The 17,500-nt window shown below is 44.8% G+C and overlaps 1 protein-coding gene across 3 annotated transcripts in view; it reads right to left on the bottom strand.

The window, feature by feature from the left end:
* The window catches only part of cdk14 (cyclin dependent kinase 14), a 210,680-nt gene that overhangs the window by 42,068 nt on the left and 151,112 nt on the right, over window positions 1–17,500 (bottom strand). For all 3 annotated transcript variants that reach the window (XM_084051515.1, XM_084051514.1, XM_084051516.1), the window contains 2 exons: window positions 17,201–17,340; window positions 11,509–11,664 (listed from right to left, as the gene is read on the bottom strand). In XM_084051515.1, coding sequence (XP_083907641.1) covers window positions 11,549–11,664; window positions 17,201–17,340 — 256 coding nt within the window. In that variant the 3' untranslated portion in view covers window positions 11,509–11,548. The remainder of the gene's footprint in view (window positions 1–11,508; window positions 11,665–17,200; window positions 17,341–17,500) is intronic.

The raw sequence follows: 17,500 nt of genomic DNA, 5'->3' as shown, positions 1-17,500 counted from the left end.
GTACTTTTACTTTACTTGAGTATTTCCATGTTTCTAAATGATTTACTCCACTGCATGTCAGAAGCAAATGCATTTACTTTTACTGCACTACAGTTATCTGACAGCTTTTACTAGTTACTTTGCATATTCCTATTATTATTACAAAACATACTTTAAGCCCTATTTTATCCTTTCGTTATTCTGAAAAAATAGCCGATCTACAAGATCACAATGTGCTGTGATGCGAAGCGTTGTGAACTTTTACTTTGGTAATTTGAGTATTATTTATTATTTGAGTATAATAATGATGCCAATACTTTTATACTAATACTCAAGTAAAATCTTGAATACAGGCCTTTTACTTGTAACAGAGTATTTCTACACATTGTTACTTTCACTTAAGCAACAATTCTAGCAACGGCAGAAAAGCCGACTCTCTCTCTCTCTCTTTATCTCGATCGACCGAAGCGAGCTGTAAGGAGAGCTTATGGTAATGAGAGAGCGATCCTAAGTCTGATCTCCTCCCTGTATCGCTCCCTGCCCCCCCCCCCCCCCCCCCACACACACACACACACACACATGTCAGGCGGATGGCATTTGTCCCCTCCAGTGATAAACAAATTACACATGAAATCAATTCCCGCGTCTCCCTGTAGGGCTCTCCTCTCCCCCTCCTCTCCTCTCCTCTCCCCCTCAAGCATCCTGGGACTGTATAGCAGTGTGTGTGTGTGTGTGTGTGTGTGTGTGTGTGTGTGTGTGTGTGTGTGTGTGTGTGTGTGTGTGTGTGTGTGTGTGTGTGTGTGTGTGTGTGTGTGTACTTGTATCACTATAGTTATGAGGGGCAAATTGTCCCCACAAGTATAGCAGAATTCGAGAAATAGGTGCATTTTCCTGGTGCTCACAAATGAAATGGTTCTTTTATGGTATTAAAAAAAGTATATATATGTATATATTTAGAATTAGACTTTTAGAAAGATTAGGAAAAAGTCCAGGTTGGGCTGAGGGTTAGGACGAGGCATTTAGATGTTAGGGTTAAGCATCAGTTATACTTGCTGTAAATAGCAGATCTACAAGCTCATAGCGCTTGTAGATCTGCTATTTACTTAGTGCGACAACGGGCACTATAAGTATAAATCAGAGGCTTTAGAGGGTTCAGGTTGGACTTCATGCCTGAAGGATACTTTAAGCTGCACGTTGGTGTGTTGTCCTCACAACTATAGCAATACAAATGAGTGTGTGTGTGTGTGTGTGTGTGTGTGTGTGTGTGTGTGTGTGTGTGTGTGTGTGTGTGTGTGTGTGTGTGTGTGTGTGTGTGTGTGTGTGTGTGTGTGTGCGTGTGTGTGTGTGTGTGTGTGTGCGTGTGTGTGCGTGTGTGAGGCGAGAGGGTTGTCAGGGGGTGAGGCTGTCTTTAGAGGAGGGGGAATCACCTGCCCGAAGGAGGCATGAGCCCCCCCCCTCCCCCCCTCCTACTCCCCTTCCTCCTCCTCCTCCTCCCCTTCCTCCTCCTCCCCTAAGACGCTCTGTCAGACTGTAGCCTCCCCCCCTTCTTTATCTCTCTCTCTCTCTCTTTTCTCTCTTTTCTCTTCTCTGACAACTCTGGCTAACTAGCCTGCTTGACCCTCTGAGGAGGAGCTGGGCTCATCACATCCAATCCCCCGCCTGTCAATCACCCCGACCCCGAAGAAAAGAAGAGAGAGAGAGAGAGAGAGAGAGAGAGAGAGAGAGAGAGAGGGAGAAAAAAAGCCCTCCTCAGCATCAGAGGAGGAGAATAGGAGCGAGGGAGCAAAAAAAGCGGATGGAGGACAACAGAGAGAGAGAGAGAACAGCTTAGAACATTGGTTCTCAAAGTGGGGTCCGGGGACCCCCAGGGGTCCTTGAGGGGGCTCCAGGGGGTCCCCAGCTAAATGTGTTAATACAGCTTCACATTTTTGAAAATATCAAAAATATCAAAATATTTGAACATTTTTTAATCATCTTGCATTTTGTTTAACACAAATCTTCTCTTCTGGGGGTCCCTGGTAAAAACTCTTTTAGGATGGGGGTCCGCAGCCAAATACATATCCTTTTGGGGGTCCTTGCCATGAAAATGTTTGAGTAAAAGTACTAAAGTGTTGGTATCAAAATGTACTTAAAATACCAAAAGTAAATGTACTGAAAGGTTTGAAAATAGCCTATACAGAATAGGACCAAAGTGGTAAATGTATGTTTTAAAACGTAATAATTTATATCTGGAAAGTAAAAGCATTGGAAATTGGAAATACTCAAGTGAAGTACAAATACCGCAAAATTTTACTTAAGTACAGTATTTGAGTACATGTACTTTCTTTTCACAACTGTGTAAAATGGAACAGTCAGTGAGCATTACAGCATTGATTCTCATGTCTTATATGGTTGAGCGTTTTATGTGAATCACCGCCTACAGGAGATGTACTATGAATTCCTCATACATATCATCATCACCCCCATGTCAACAACAACATAAAACTCAAAAAGTCCTTCTTTGGATCGCTGTTATACACACCAGGGTTCATGAGTTCATAAAGTTTCATAAGGGAATTGTGGACCGAACACTAATAAATCCAGATACTTTGACCCGTGTGAAAGAAAGGATTTTATAGTAAATTCTGTGTAACAGGCGGCGGGGGGAGAGGGATTTCAAGTGTGTGTGTGTGCGTGTGCGTGTGCGTGTGCGTGTGTGTGCGTGTGCGTGTGTGTGTGTGTGTGTGTGAACGACTCGGCAAAAAAAGAAAACCTATAGCGCATTGGGATCCCCAACAAAACTATACGAGAGAAGAAGTGTACAGTATATACTTCATATTCACTGCAGAGCGCGGCACGTAGGGACTGTTGTTTCCCACGGTTTGGGGGAGCGAGGCCCAGATTAAATGAAAGACAGCAACGTTAGCAAGGCGCTCGCCCGGAGCCCCTCGGTGAGCCAGTTTCAGGTGTTTTAGCCGTGAGAGACGAGGCGAACTGAAAAAATAAAAAATAAAAAACAATAACATGGCTGATTTGTCTGAAGGCTCTCCATCTCTCAGGGCTACGCCTGCGGTTATCGTTCCCTCTCTGCCTGCCTGGCTGGCGTTTGGTTGGTTGGCGTTCTCTGGCCCTCAGGCTCACAGTGGGGGGACGCTTTCATGTACTTTGTCCTCTACCCAGAAAAAAAAAGAATTCTGACAGGTAAAATGTTTTTGGACCGCACAGATGAAGTTGTTGTCATATTTGTTTTTAGTTTCTTTTTGCCTTTATTGATAGTTATACAGTGTAGAGAGTGTACTTACTTACTCACGGCGTAGAGACACAGGAAACAAAGAGAGTGAAGGCCAATTTATCGTCACTGTCCGGTGGAAACCTCATGTGTCCAAAACTAATTCAAAAACAGCAAAAGTAGCAAATCTACAAGCTCAAAATGCGCCGCTTTGCGCCGCGTTTTGACCTTGGGATCTGCTCCTTTTTCTTTTTTGGGGGGATATATAATTTCTTTTCTTCGCTTATTATAGTTTTTTTTATAGTAGAGACGGACAGGAAACAGGGGGAGAAAGACGGGGAGAGACACGCAGAGAAGACCACGGGACTCGAACCTGCGGTGCGCTGTCAGGCTACTTATGAGCCTATGATGCCTTTGATGTCCGGAACCCGGAATAAGGACCTCTGGAGGTTCCCCGGGCCCCAGTTTGAGAACCGCAGCTGTACACAGTATAGGTGTCTTTGCAATTCGTCGGCGGCTCATGTGAGCACTTGCAAGGATTGCACGGATTCAGGTGTGAGCGGCACACCCGTGTGTGTGTGTGTGTGTGTGTGTGTGTGTGCGCGCGCGCACACGTGTGAGTGTGTGCTTGGCCCAAAGATAAACAGCTGGCACCTCTCTGAATGGTGGACATTGCAGTTTAGCTCGTGCCATGTGGCTGTTATCTTCAAAGTGACAGTGACGATGCTTCAGGGGCCACAGACGTCCTCTCTCTGACCCACAATGGCCGCCTCCCCAGCTGCAGCTGCCGTCCCATCGGTGCAGACAGGTGGAATGATGCCACTGTGTCGCTCCTCTGCCAGACGCTGGGGCAGACATCGGCAAATTTCCTTCGGGACAATAAAAGTTTACCTTACCTTACCTTAGACAGGCACGCATGCCATGCGGTGTTCATTTCATCGATACAAAAAAACGATGACGAAAAATGTCCGTCGACTACCTTTGTTCACTGAGGAAAACGAAATACAAAATAACCTATGATGACCAAAACTATGACTACATATATTGTCAATTTCGTGAACAAATAAAAACTAGACTAATAAGGCACTAGTGGAGAGGAGATCCAGTAGAACTAAGACAAGTCATTTCATGCTTTGCGTGGGTGTTGCTACATTATTTGCTTTGCGCGGGTGTTGCACTCCGAAAATAGCCGATCAATAAATCTAAATAGATCTAAAATATGGATCTAAAATAAAGATCTAAAACAGCAGAAAATAGCCGATCTGCAATCTCACAACCCGTCGCAGCGCGATGCGTTGTGAGCTTGCAGATCTGCTATTTTTGCCACGCAGCAAAGTGTAAATCAGGCATTGCCGCATTATGACACCACCATGACCCGCCAAAATACATTTTTGTCGACTAAATCAAACTGTAGATTTAGTAGACTAAAATCTTAGGATATTTAGTCGACTAAAACCATTTCAGATTACTAAAATGTGAAAAAAAAACTAAATGGAATTGTATTCAAAAGACTGACAAAAAAACTACATCAAAGTTTGCTGTCAATATCAACACTGATGCCATGATGCTGGGTGACAGTGACAACGATAGACGGACAGCTGTCAAGACAGCGTTCCTCTCTGACTTCTGTCTGACTGGGTTATGATGAGAGGGGCTCTACTGTCATTCTGATGCAGGGGACACAAGCTTTGAAGTGACTCCGCATGTTCTGGTAGTTTATGCACTTTTTTTTTCATGGGGTCACAACATTCAAAAAGTTAAGCAGGAGTTCTAACGATAAAGTTTTAGGGCAATATAGTCATTTAGGACGGAGCTAAATGTAGTTCTATACCTTGGCTTTGGATTATACAGTTACGTAACTTTTAGAGCAATGCGCATGGACCAAACTGGGGGTCGTTTGGGAACCCTTGGACTTGTATACAATAGTATCCCAACAGCTAACACATCGGCCGACCCGATAGCCGAGGGCACATACCACATGAGTTCTAATGCCTTGCAGTGGTCTTCAACAAGGGGTCCGGGATCCCTAAGGGGTCCTCAGAGTTACTACAGGCGGGCCGCCAAATCTTTGTGTGATGGGATATTTTTGTTTTACATTAACCACTTGAACCCTATACTGTAGCATCCCTATTCTGAGGAGAACTTTAGCCAACAGCAAATCTACACGCCTCGCACTGCTCCATCTCTCTTTCAGCTAGGGGGTCCTTGGCCTGAAAAACGTTGAACACCCCTGATTTACAGTGAGTTGCCGGTTTGATTCCCAGCCAGCAGGACCATATGCTGCATTGTACTGTACTCTCCTACCCCCCCCCCCCCCATAAACACACACACACACACACACACACACACACACACACACACACACACACACACACACACACACACACACACACACACACACACACACACACACACACACACACACACACACACACACACACACACACACACACACACACACACACATTTCCTGCCTCTTACTTACTCAACTCAGAAATAAAAGCTTGAAAAAGCCTTAAAAAATGACTTTCAATTATTAAAAAAGAAATAAAGAGCTTACACATTTGACTCATGTTTTGATTATAGGGCATTTAGTTGTTTTTTTTAATCATTCCTTTACTCTCTTTAATGTTGCCTTTCTATTGTGTTATAATCATTTTTTGTTTTGTTTACTAGGCTTTGGTCTTGTGTTTGTGGTTAATCACAATGCCATGCACTGAGCAAATAAAGGACGTTAAGTTTCAGAAATTAAACGGCAAATGGAGCATTTATATCGCGTCCTTATCCACACAGGCGGCAGAGGAAACCATGCAAGGCACGAGCTGCTTATCGGGATTTCAGGGCCTTGCTCAAGGACACTACGACACTAACCCCAGGGAGAGCCAGCGACCGAACCAGGTACCCTCCGGTTCCCAAGCCGCCACTCTACCGCCCAAGCCACCTCCGCCGCTCTACCACCTGAGCCACTGCCGCCACCAATAAATTAACCCCGCAACAAGGCTATCACGTGATACAATAACATAACATAATAATTAGCTTAACTCCGAAAGAATAAGGATGGACACTTTCAGAGTTAAATAAACTGAGGATTTTACTGCGTAGCGACAAAGTCTGTTAGCGACAAGTGTAGCCTCTATTCAGTGTTTTAACACATTCAAACCGGGAAAGCATCTGCGTCATTTTTGATTGATACTATAGCAACAAACGTTTTTCCAAAAACTGTGGTTCTCAAAAATAGCAGATGTACAAGATCACAGCGCTTCACCTCGTAACTGCAAGCTTGTACATCTGCTATTTTGGATAATGTTTTGAAAAAACTTGAAAGTGTTTGAATCATTTCAAGTCTTTAACACAAATCTTGGGGTCCCTGGCACAAAACCTTTTTAGATGGGGGGTCCTTGGCACAAAAACGTTTGAGAACTAACTGATTTAGAGGGTATTTGTAGAGTCGGCCTCAGGTTTTAATGGGTCAAATAAACTCAGGATATTGACTGTGTAGCGACATGGTCTGTTAGCGACAAGTCTAGCCACTATTCAGTCTTTTAATACAAGCTTGTTGTTGTAACTTTGAGGTGAACTCTGTGGTCAGTGCAGTGCAGGGACTGACAGACAACCAGACAGACAGACAGAGCAGCACCATTGCCTAGGCGAGGCACCTCGTTGCATCAGCTATTCTAGTGAATAATGCACAATCATGAATAAACATACATCAGTGCAGCAGAGCTCAGTGTCTCAGAGACCTGCCCCCCTCCTCCTCCTCCCCCCTTTTTTCCACCCCTCACTCACTCACTCACTCCATTCTCCTTTCCGTCTTCCATCCTTCCATCCTTTGCCTTCCATTCAACTCATTCCGTTTCTTTCTGCCTTTTTTCTCCTCTCATCAAATAACAACCCGCCCCTTTTTTCTCTCCCTTTCTGTCTCTTTCTTTCTCTCTCATCCATTACCATTCAACTCCCACCGTTTTCCCAGTGGTGGAAAGTAACTAAGAAACATTTACCACAAACTACTGTACTCAAGTGCAATTTTGGGGTTACTTTTACTTTACTTGAATATTTATACTTCTAACTCCACTACATCTCAGAGGCAAATATTGCACTTTTTATTGCTCGTCTACAATTACTTGACAGCTTTAGTTTACTAGTTACTTTGCAGATTTAGATTATAATTAATACAAAACATACATTAACCACCTATAAGCCCTATCTTGAACTGTTTTCTGAAAAAAAGTTTGTTAAATGTACTTTTACTTTGGTATTTCAAGTATATTTTGATTCCAAGGCATTTTTGTAGTTTTACACAACAAAAAAAACGTTGAATACAGGACTTTCACTCGTAACAGAGTGTTGTAATATTGAGGTATTGCTACTTATATACTTTAAGTACAAATCCGTGTACCCCCCCCCTCTCAGCCCTGTGGCGGTGTGACAGACATTGTGGCGTTCGTTGGCGCGTCTCGCTGAGGGCGTGTCAGGTTCTGCCCTCTCTCTCTCGCTCCCTCTCTCTCTCACAGAGCCCGGGCCTTCACTCACTTTAGAGCTCAATAGCTCTGCCATGGGCTGGATGGCCGCCTCAAAGGCAGCCATCCAGCCAAGCACAAAGACTGTGTGTGTGTTTGTGTGTGTGTGTGTGTGTGTGTGTGTGTGTGTGTGTGTGTGTGTGTGTGTGTGTGTGTGTGTGTGTGTGTGTGTGTGTGTGTGTGTGTGTGTGTGTGTGTGTGTGTGTGTGTGTGTGTGTGTGTGTGCGTGCGTGCGCATGCATGTACAAAGCCTGCCCACTGGGAATGAACCCCTATAAAAAAGAAGAAGGGGGCGGGGGGGGGTGCGTTGCTCTGCTGAATGTGTCTGAACCTGCCTCCTCCTCCTCCTCCACTACCTCCAATAAATAATACAACACAACACAACAAAAACATAAATACAGAAACCGGGCCTGGCTCTCCCCCTCAATGCTCTTCTTCTTATTCCACCTCCTTTCTTCTCCTGTCTCCTTCTCCTCTCCTCTCCTTCTCCCTCTTATCTTTCTTCTTCTTCTGACCTTTACATTTTTACGTTTCAAATGCGATGCTATAGTGATCGTATGGCCCTGAGTAGAAGCCTGTGCATATTGTTGTTGTCAGGCATGTGATATTTAAATGTTGTGTTTTTTTCGTAATATAACGTCCTACTTGACCATACTACAGCGTCGGACAAACGCGTCAAAATAGTAGCAGATCTACAAGCTCAAAACACGGCACGTTTCGAGCTTGTAGATATGCTACTTTTGCTGTTTTGGAATTTGAATCCTGAAAAGTAAGACTTTTGGACAAAATGATGAGGTTTCCACCCGACAAACGATATTCATTCACATACACTGCATTAACGCCCTGTGTTGAACACAATGATAGAACACAAGAGATTTATCCCAGCTTAAAAAGCACGGAGAGTTGAAAATAATTCAACGCTAATAAAAAACACCAGAGGTGAGCGACGTACAGTGGTAGCCAGTTGAGATCCTCACAATGGGTACCCACCCGTATGGCGCAAAATAGACGCTCAGCGCCCTCGTCGGCGGCGCTGCTGGCGTTTCCAAGAAAACACAGTGTTCCCCATATATTGAACGAAAACTAAAAACATGTAAAATATAACCCCACCCCCCCTTCCTCCTCCTCCCTAAATCTCACTTATTTGCATTGATGATGATGACACACGCTACACGATGACACCATATGACATCTATTGTAGGGAAAAAAAGAGGATTGGCGCTCTAATCTTTATGTTCTTTGCGTGCAAATGTGCATTGTGTGTGTGTGTGTGTGTGTGTGTGGGGGGGGGGGCATTTTGTGTGGGAGCATTTTTCGTGATTGTATATAGTATCTGTCGGGTGGAAACCTCATATGTCCAGAACTGTTACTTCTCAGGATTCCAATTCAAAAGCAGCAAAAGTAGCAGATCCAAACAAACCCGAAACACGCGCTTGTAGATCTGCTACTTTTGATGCTTTAGTGTGATGCTGTAGTGTGATCAAGTATGGCGTTAATTTACATTAAAAAAACACAAAAAAGTTAGAATATGGAGATAAGCGGTTTCTGCCCGACAGTGACGCTATAATGTGCGCGCGAGCGTGTGTGTGTGTGTGTGTGTGTGTGTGTGTGTGTGTGTGTGTGTGTGTGTCACGTGGTTCATTAACAGTGTGTGTGCGGCTGCGTTAGGATTAGGCTCCTATCAGTGGCTCTCTCTCAGGCTGTCAGGCTTTGGGACAGCCGGGGACAAAGGAGGCTCATTTCAATGTGAATGCTGCAGCTGAGGGGACCGCGCTCTCGCAGTGGGGGGACTTCCACTCCACACACACACACACACACACATAACACACACTCCACAAACACACACACGCTTGTATTGCTATACTTGTGAGGACATCAACATTGGCGTTTTTTTTAACATTAACCCTAAAAGCCGAAAAGCACCGCGTCGTAATGAGCTTGTAGATCGGCTATTTTTGGCGCACAACACGGCTGTGCATCTATAAATCGGGCATAACTCTATACTGTAACTCTAACCCCTAAACGTTAACCTCTATGCCTATAATTGTAATCCTATAACCCCAAACCTGAATCTTTTACCTGATTGTAAGCAAATCTCTTTTTTTGTAAGCATAAAACAACCGTTTCTCTCGCGAGGACCAGGAAAATTGTTGTCATCACAAAGTCTATTTCTCGAATTCTACTATACTTGTGGGGGACGTTTGGCCCTCACAAGTATAGTAATACACATAACACACACACACACACACACACACACACACACACACACACACACACACACACACACACACACACACACACACACACACACACACACACACACACACTTGGATCAGCCCCCGTCACATGCACTATGGGACGGCCAAATGAAGGGCCACTCAGACTCCATCAACTCCGTGTCCCAGAAGAATGGAGAGATTTTCGAGAGAGAGAGAGAGAGAGAGAGAGAAGGGGGACGGAACGGGATAAAGATGCGAGGAGGAGAAGAAGAAAAGAGGGAAGGAGGAGGGGGGGAGGGAAGAGAAGAAGAAAAAGATCCCATTTCGAAAGAGCAAGTCGCAGCACAATCCTTTGGACGACATCAATTTGGCTTAAGATCTTGCCTTATTATATGAATTGCCCACGTGCGTGTCACAGAACATGCACGGTTGGGGGGGGGGGGTAAGAAGATGAGATTATGGGTTCACCTTGACCCCCCCACCCCCCTCCAGGATGAGCACGTCCCATCATCACTGCACCTGTCAGTAATTGCAGAAATGGTTGTTGTCTGGGGCAGAAACCTTGTATCTCTGTATTGAAACTTATTGTGTAAAAAAATAGCGTAAAAAGGCGATCTACAAGCTCACAATTTTTTATAAATCATTGCCGTCGGGCAGAAACCATATTGTATTTAAAAAAACATCACACAAAAGCATCAAACATTGCAGATCCGTAAGCTCGACATGCAGCTTGAATCGATGCGTTTTCAGCTTGTAGATTGCTATTTCTGCCATTTTTTAATTTGAATCCTGGAAAGTAACAGTTTGGGACATTATAATATCGAACCAGTATTAACAAGACCTTTGTGACTAAAATAACAACTACCCCCCCCCCCCCCCCCCCCCCCCCACACATTCCCTGAAAACCATTTTGGACGTACAAGGTTTCCAACCGACAGCGACGATCAGAATCTAATCCTGAGGAGGAGGAGGAGGACGTAGTGAGCAGCATTGCTGCGCCGTCGTTAAGAGCGAGGCGGCCATTATCCTGGCTGCCTGCATGGCCCCCATGCTCCTCTCATTACATGCAAATACAGACGCTTTATCTGACGCCTGAATGGGACCCCTTGCCCCCCCCCCCCCAACCCCATCTCCTGAAGAATAGGACACCCTCCCGGCCCACTCAAAAGACGCCCCACCACCACCAGCCAAGCCATTACGGGATTCCGTGCTTCCAAACGCAGACAGACAGACAGACAGACAGACAGACAGACAGAGGGTAGGTGCCTCACGTGGCGAGAGAGGAGGTGCAAGTGATTGGAAGATGTGGAATTAATGGAGATGTTTCACTGAACACCAAAAAACATGGTGTTTGAACACAGCGCCACACAGTGCGAGTTGTGGCCTTTGTGTTCGAGAAGAGTGTATTTGTCTGTGTTTGTCTAAGAGTGTGTATACATAATATGTGACTGCATGTGTGTGTGTGTGTGTGTGTGTGTGTGTGTGTGTGTGTGTGTGTGTGTGTGTGTGTGTGCGTGTGCGTGCGCGCGCGTGCGCGTGCGTGCGTGTGCGTGTGCGCGTGCGTGTGTGTGTGTGCACCACCCACCTGGCTGGCTCATGGGAACGTGGTTCTGGCTGTTCCCAGGTCAGTGCTTGCCGCCAGAGGAGCCCTTCCCGTGGCTGTTCCTCCTGCCACACACCTGTATGCTGTCCCCAGACTCTGTCTGCAGCTTGACGCTTGGTACGGCGAAGATAGAAGACACTGCAGGACGGCACACACACACACACACACACACACATCACGGATTATAGGTTAGATCAGAGCGTTTTTTGAGTACCCCCAGTTTGGTGTACATTATAGGGTCACCGACCCACTATAACTCTGAGGGTGTACAAATGGGGTCCATTTGGTTCCATTTGTACGCCTTCAAAGTTACAGACATGTAAGGATTAATTTGGTCATCCTATAACTATCAATAATTTAGCTGGGGACCTGCCTGAACCCACCTCAAGGACTCCTGGGGGGTCCCCACACACCAAAAAAAACACTAGCGGATTTTAAATATAGATGGATAAAACTTGATCTCTCCTTTAATGAACTACTATAGTATCCCATCAATTCGTATAAGCATAATTCGTATAAATCGGGGCCATAGCAAAGCAGGGGGTTATACAGTAAGATGAAGTCTGAGTTTGAGACTTTTGGAGTTAAGTACAGTATAAGAAACAGAGCAGCCACAGATCCCTGCTCTGTTTCACAGGAACGCTCTCATCCTCTTATCTAAGTTGGAAACACCGCTATACAGGAAGAGGGTCTGCATGCAGTCAGAGAGCAGGAACGCAGCGGAGATGAACGGAGCTGTCAAAACACACTCCGCTCTCTGCTCTCCTGGCTGGCTTTCATTTCCGTACGCATCGCATGCAGCACAGAGAGAGAGAGAGAGAGACGCCAGGGTCCATGGGAAACCCGCCAGGCCCCTTCTCAAGGTCAATGTGCTTCTCAAAGTGGGGCCCGCGGGGACAGTTGGCTCTATGTTGGCTCTGTACTTGGACCGCTTTTTTTCCTGTCTACACAAAATCTCTTTAATCTTGTCAAAAAATAGAAAAAGTGAGGTTGTAAAATCTGCTACTTTTGGCTTATGTTCTATATCTCTGCTGTCCGGCAGGAACCAGCTAACTCAGTATATGAAAAAAAGTGGAGTTAGGAGGTTTTGTTCATCATTGATAACAGCTGAATGGACCTCCAAGCTCACAATGAGGTTGGAGGTCAAAAGGGGGTGGGGCCTGGAGTCAGCAAAACCAGCTAACTCCGGTGGAGTTAGCTGGTTTAGCAGAAAGTTTGAGGATCCAATGGAGTTAGCTGGTTTTGTCAGAAGCGCTTTTTAATGCTTTTCATTGGTTCAATTTTCTTTTTACCAACACACAGACGTAAAGGGTGTTCAATAGCCCTGATTTATGGAAAAAAAAATGCAAAAGCGTCAAAATGGAGTTAGCTGGTTTCTGCCGGACAGCAACAATATTTAATATTTTGGCTATTCAAAAATACCCAATCTACAAGCTGTGTTGAGATGTATTGTGAGCTTTTAGATTGGCTATTTTTAGGGGAAAAAAACGTATAAATTGAAAAATCTTCACAAATGTTATCTTATGGGGGACGGGACCTTCACATGAAAACGTTTGAGAACAACCGCTCAAGGTCGCTGCGCTTGCGGTGCGTCTCCGAGACCCCCCCCCCCCCCCCCTCCACCCCCCACACACACCCACTCACACACACACACACACATGCGCTCTCTCTCAGATGAAAATGTCACAATTCAATTGGCACACCGACACTCCCTGCGGGAGCAGCCATTGTCTCAGTAATTCTGCCATTGTTCCTGCTAATCTGTCTGGGTATTGTTACATAAATCACATCATAAATCCATAACACACGTCACACAATGACACCGCTGGCTTGGCAGTGAAGTACTTAGAGTGAGTATAGGTAAAAGTATAGCAATTCCACAGTGTAGAAATACTGTGGCATCAAAATATACTCTCATTAAACACTCATAATCAATGGCTGATTGCATTTATTTGTGCAATTATTATTTTTCTATTGTCAAATAATTGTAATGGAGTAAGAAGTACAACATGTGTCTCTGAGATGTAGTGGAGTAGAAGAATGAAGTATCGAATATTCAATACCTCCGAAATTGTTACTGTAAGTAGGCCTACGGTACTTTTCCACCACTGTCGATTGGCCACTAAAGAAGCTTAACTCTTTCATCCCTAGGAGAGCAAAACGGAAGCACAACCACACCCACTGGCTGCCATTTAACTACTTAAAGGAACAATTCACCCATTTTCAACCTTATCTTCATAGACTGTAATTGTTCCTCACTAATTCTCATTATAAGACGGTATTATTTCTCTGTGTCTCAGAGGTGTGGGTCGTGGAGAGGTCAGAAACGTTCACACCGGTGACATCATGTCAGTTGAAGCATCGACTGATGGTGAAAGGATCATTTATCCAAAGAGTAAGAAAATAAATTGCCGCCTACAAAAAGACTACATCTCCCATTAACCCAGCGTCCGGTCCGTCGCACGTGATCAGCATCACGTTGTGTTGTGCTTGATTTATTATTTTTGTAGGAGAGATCTTAAGAAAATCTGATACCTGGGTTCAGTTGGGCCGCCAGTTAAATTATAATTCGGTGTGGTATGAGTGAAACGGCGGGCATGCCCGAATGTGGAGCAAGGCTCACTAACAGCAGGGCCCGAATTCCCCCGCGTGCCCCCCCCCCCCTCCCCTCCCTTACCCGGGCATTCCCATTGGCACAGACAACACTCTGCTGGAGGAAGATGATTACCATGCTGGGTTTGTAGCCAAATACTGAAGGCTGCACTAATTAGCCATTTCTTTATCTCGTTTTCTCTTTCTCTTCTGCATAATTTCAGCGCCCCCCCCACTCACCCCCCCCTCCAACATCACAATCTTTCTTTCCATCCCTCTATTTGTGTCTCTTTTTCCGCTTTCTCTGTCTTTGTACACACAGAGGATACTGATGCCATTTAGAAGGCTGTTTATCCTACTATACTGTCCTCATTTAGAAAAGAAAAAAAGCAGCTTTTTTTTCCTTCTTTTTTAAATCACCACAATTCTATCCTTGTCAGAAGCTGAGAATTTCTCTGTGTGCGCTTTGTTTTGTGTGTGTGTGTGTGTGTGTGTGTGTGTGTGTGTGTGTGTGTGTGTGTGTGTGTGTGTGTGTGTGTGTGTGTGTGTGTGTGTGTGTGTGTGTGTGTGTGTGTGCGCGCGTGTGCGTGTGCGTGTGTGTGTACTCATGTTACATGCCAAAAAAAGAGACAATTTTAGAGAGGCTAAAAACACAGAGACAGAGAGAGAGAGAGAGAGAGAGAGAGAGAGTGAGAGAGAGAGAGAGAGTGAGTGAGAGAAAGCATAGAGTAAACAAGGAAGCAAAGTGTGAGTGTGTGCACGTGTGCGTGCGTGCGTGCGTGCGTGCGTGCGTGTGTGCGTGCGTGTGTGTGTGTGTAACAACCTGCTGGGTGCTGATAACAGGATTAATACAGCAAAAAAAAAGAAAAAAAATCCTAATCTGGGGGAATAACAAAAAAAAAAGAGGGATTCTCACATTAAAATGACCACCCTGTGGGCTGTCTCTTCTCTTCTATCACAGGCCTGGCAGACAGACAGAGAGCAGGCAGAGCCCATGTGCTTTAACACTGCTAATGAATGCCACGCTAACAGGATTGAGGATGTCGTCGGCCTTGTCACATAATCTGTACGTCCTCCTGACACCATGCTCATGCTGTTCACACTGATAGCAGCGCCTTTAATTGATATCGTTAGCTGTCGCCGTGCAGAAACCTCTTATCTCCACATTATGTGCAAAAGCCAAAACTGTTACTTTTCAGTATTCAAAGACAAAATATATCAAAAGTAGCAGATCTACAAGCTTGCGTGTCTGCTACCTCTGGGGGGTCTCCTCTGGGGGTCCCGGCCCACAGATTGAGAACCACTGCCTTAGCGTACGTCTTTTACTTTGCATCTGTACTTTAACTGCCATGCTGTCTCTGACGATTGAATTTCTCCAGCGGGATCAATGAAGGTCTCTCTCTCTCTCTCTTTCTCTCTCTCTAGTCTCTCTAATATTTCTCCCCCCTTCCCCCGCCCTCCCCCTCACTCCCTCTCTCTCTCGTAACCCACTCGGGGCGTCAACAGCATTAATATCCATATAATAACTAAAGTTAACATGTGGTGGATCTTGCGGCGGCGTCCAGCAGAGGTCCAGCTGGGCCGGTGGTCGTCTCCACATGAACCAAAACAACCCCAGGTCACCCCTCTGTTTCTGTTACTTCACAGAGGAGAGAGAGAGAGAGAGAGAGAGAGACTGCAGTGGAGACAGGGGGAGGATTGGGGCTCTAAGTTATCATCTCTCTCGGGTAGAAACCTCATATGTTCCAAAACTTTTCGGGATTCAAATTCAAAAGCATCAAAAGTAGAAGATCTACGAGCTCGAAACGCGTCGCTTGTAGATCTGCTACTTTTGATGCTTTTGTGTGACGCTGTAGTATGATCAAGTAGGGCGTTAATTTACGGAAAAAACACACATATTTGGAAAATGGAAATAAGAGGTTTCTGCCCGACACGACACAAATGATACGAACCAATACTTAAGCCTATACTCCTTGAGGAGATAAAGTTCGGCATGGTAATAAAGAAAACCTAAAATGTGTGTGTGTGTGTGTGTGTGTGTGTGTGTGTGTGTGTGTGTGTGTGTGTGTGTGTGTGTGTGTGTGTGTGTGTGTGTGTGTGTGTGTGTGTGTGTGTGTGTGTGTGTGTGTGTGTGTGTGTGTGCGTGCGTGTTTCAGTGTTCATTTAGTCGACTAAGACTAGACTAGGACTAAACAATTTCAGAAGACTAAAATAGGACTAAAACTAAATGGTGTGTTATTCAAAGGACTAAGACTAAAGCAGAATTTGCTGCAGTGTAATTGTTTTTGACTAAGACTAAGACTAAAAGACTAAGGTTATTTATATTTAGTCAACTAGACTAAGACTAAAGGTGGTTACACACCGGGCGAATATGCGAATATACGCAAAATTCGGACTCGTTCCGAATAATTAAAAGACGCTTTTTCGCTTCGCTTTTTCGCTCCATGTATGGAGCCATTGACTTTATAAGGTTTTAAAAAAAAACGCATTATTCGCACGAAAAAATCGCCCCGGTGTGTAACAACCTTAAAGGGGCTACACCATGAATTTCATTTTTTTTTAGGTTTTTAGTATTTTTTGGGCTCCCCAGTGTCTCTTGTACCCAAAAAAATATTTTTTTTTAACATTCAGTCATTCATGCTCATTTCATGGATTTCCTGAATGGGCGTGTCTGAACAGGCCATTTCAGAATGGCTGTGCAAGTGATGTCACTTGCACAGATTTTGCATTGACGATGGCCAGACAGAATTGCTCAGTAGCTCCCCCCTGCCCAATAGGACGTTTTGGTATTGCAGCTGAAAAAGCTTGGAATGACAGACAGTCAGATTGTGAGAAAAAATATCTGGATGTTTTTTAGGCTTACAACCTGTTTAAAACGTATTAGGGGGCAATATTTATATATAATAATTTTTTTTTAATTCATGGTGTAGCCCCTTTAAGACTAAACATTTTCAGAAGACTAAAGTAGGACTAAAACTAAATGGTGTGTTATTCAAAAGACTAAGACTAAGACTAAATCAAAATTTGCTGTCAAAATTAACACTGGTGTGTGCGTGTGTGTGCGTGTGTGTGGTGTACGTACTATCCGACAGCTCCCAGATCCGTGGAGGCAGGTGGCTGAAGTACTCGTGGTTCAGGGCGTTCAGGGCAGAGAGCCGGTTCTTTGGGAAGCACTGGAGGAACCTGGAGGCCAACTCCTCTGCATGGTCCACGTAGCCCAGCCTGACGACACACACACACACACACACACACACACACACACATTCTGTATTAGTACACTAGTGAGGACATCAACATTTTAGCCCATTAAAGACAGACAGACACACATACAGACAGACAGAATATAATAAACGACACACGTCACATGCCTGACAAAACCACT

The sequence above is a fragment of the Gymnoscopelus microlampas genome (genome assembly GCF_963454915.1).
Source record: "Gymnoscopelus microlampas genome assembly, chromosome: 3".
Classification (NCBI taxonomy): domain Eukaryota; kingdom Metazoa; phylum Chordata; class Actinopteri; order Myctophiformes; family Myctophidae; genus Gymnoscopelus; species Gymnoscopelus microlampas.
This window is presented reverse-complemented; position numbering and strand designations above follow the sequence as displayed.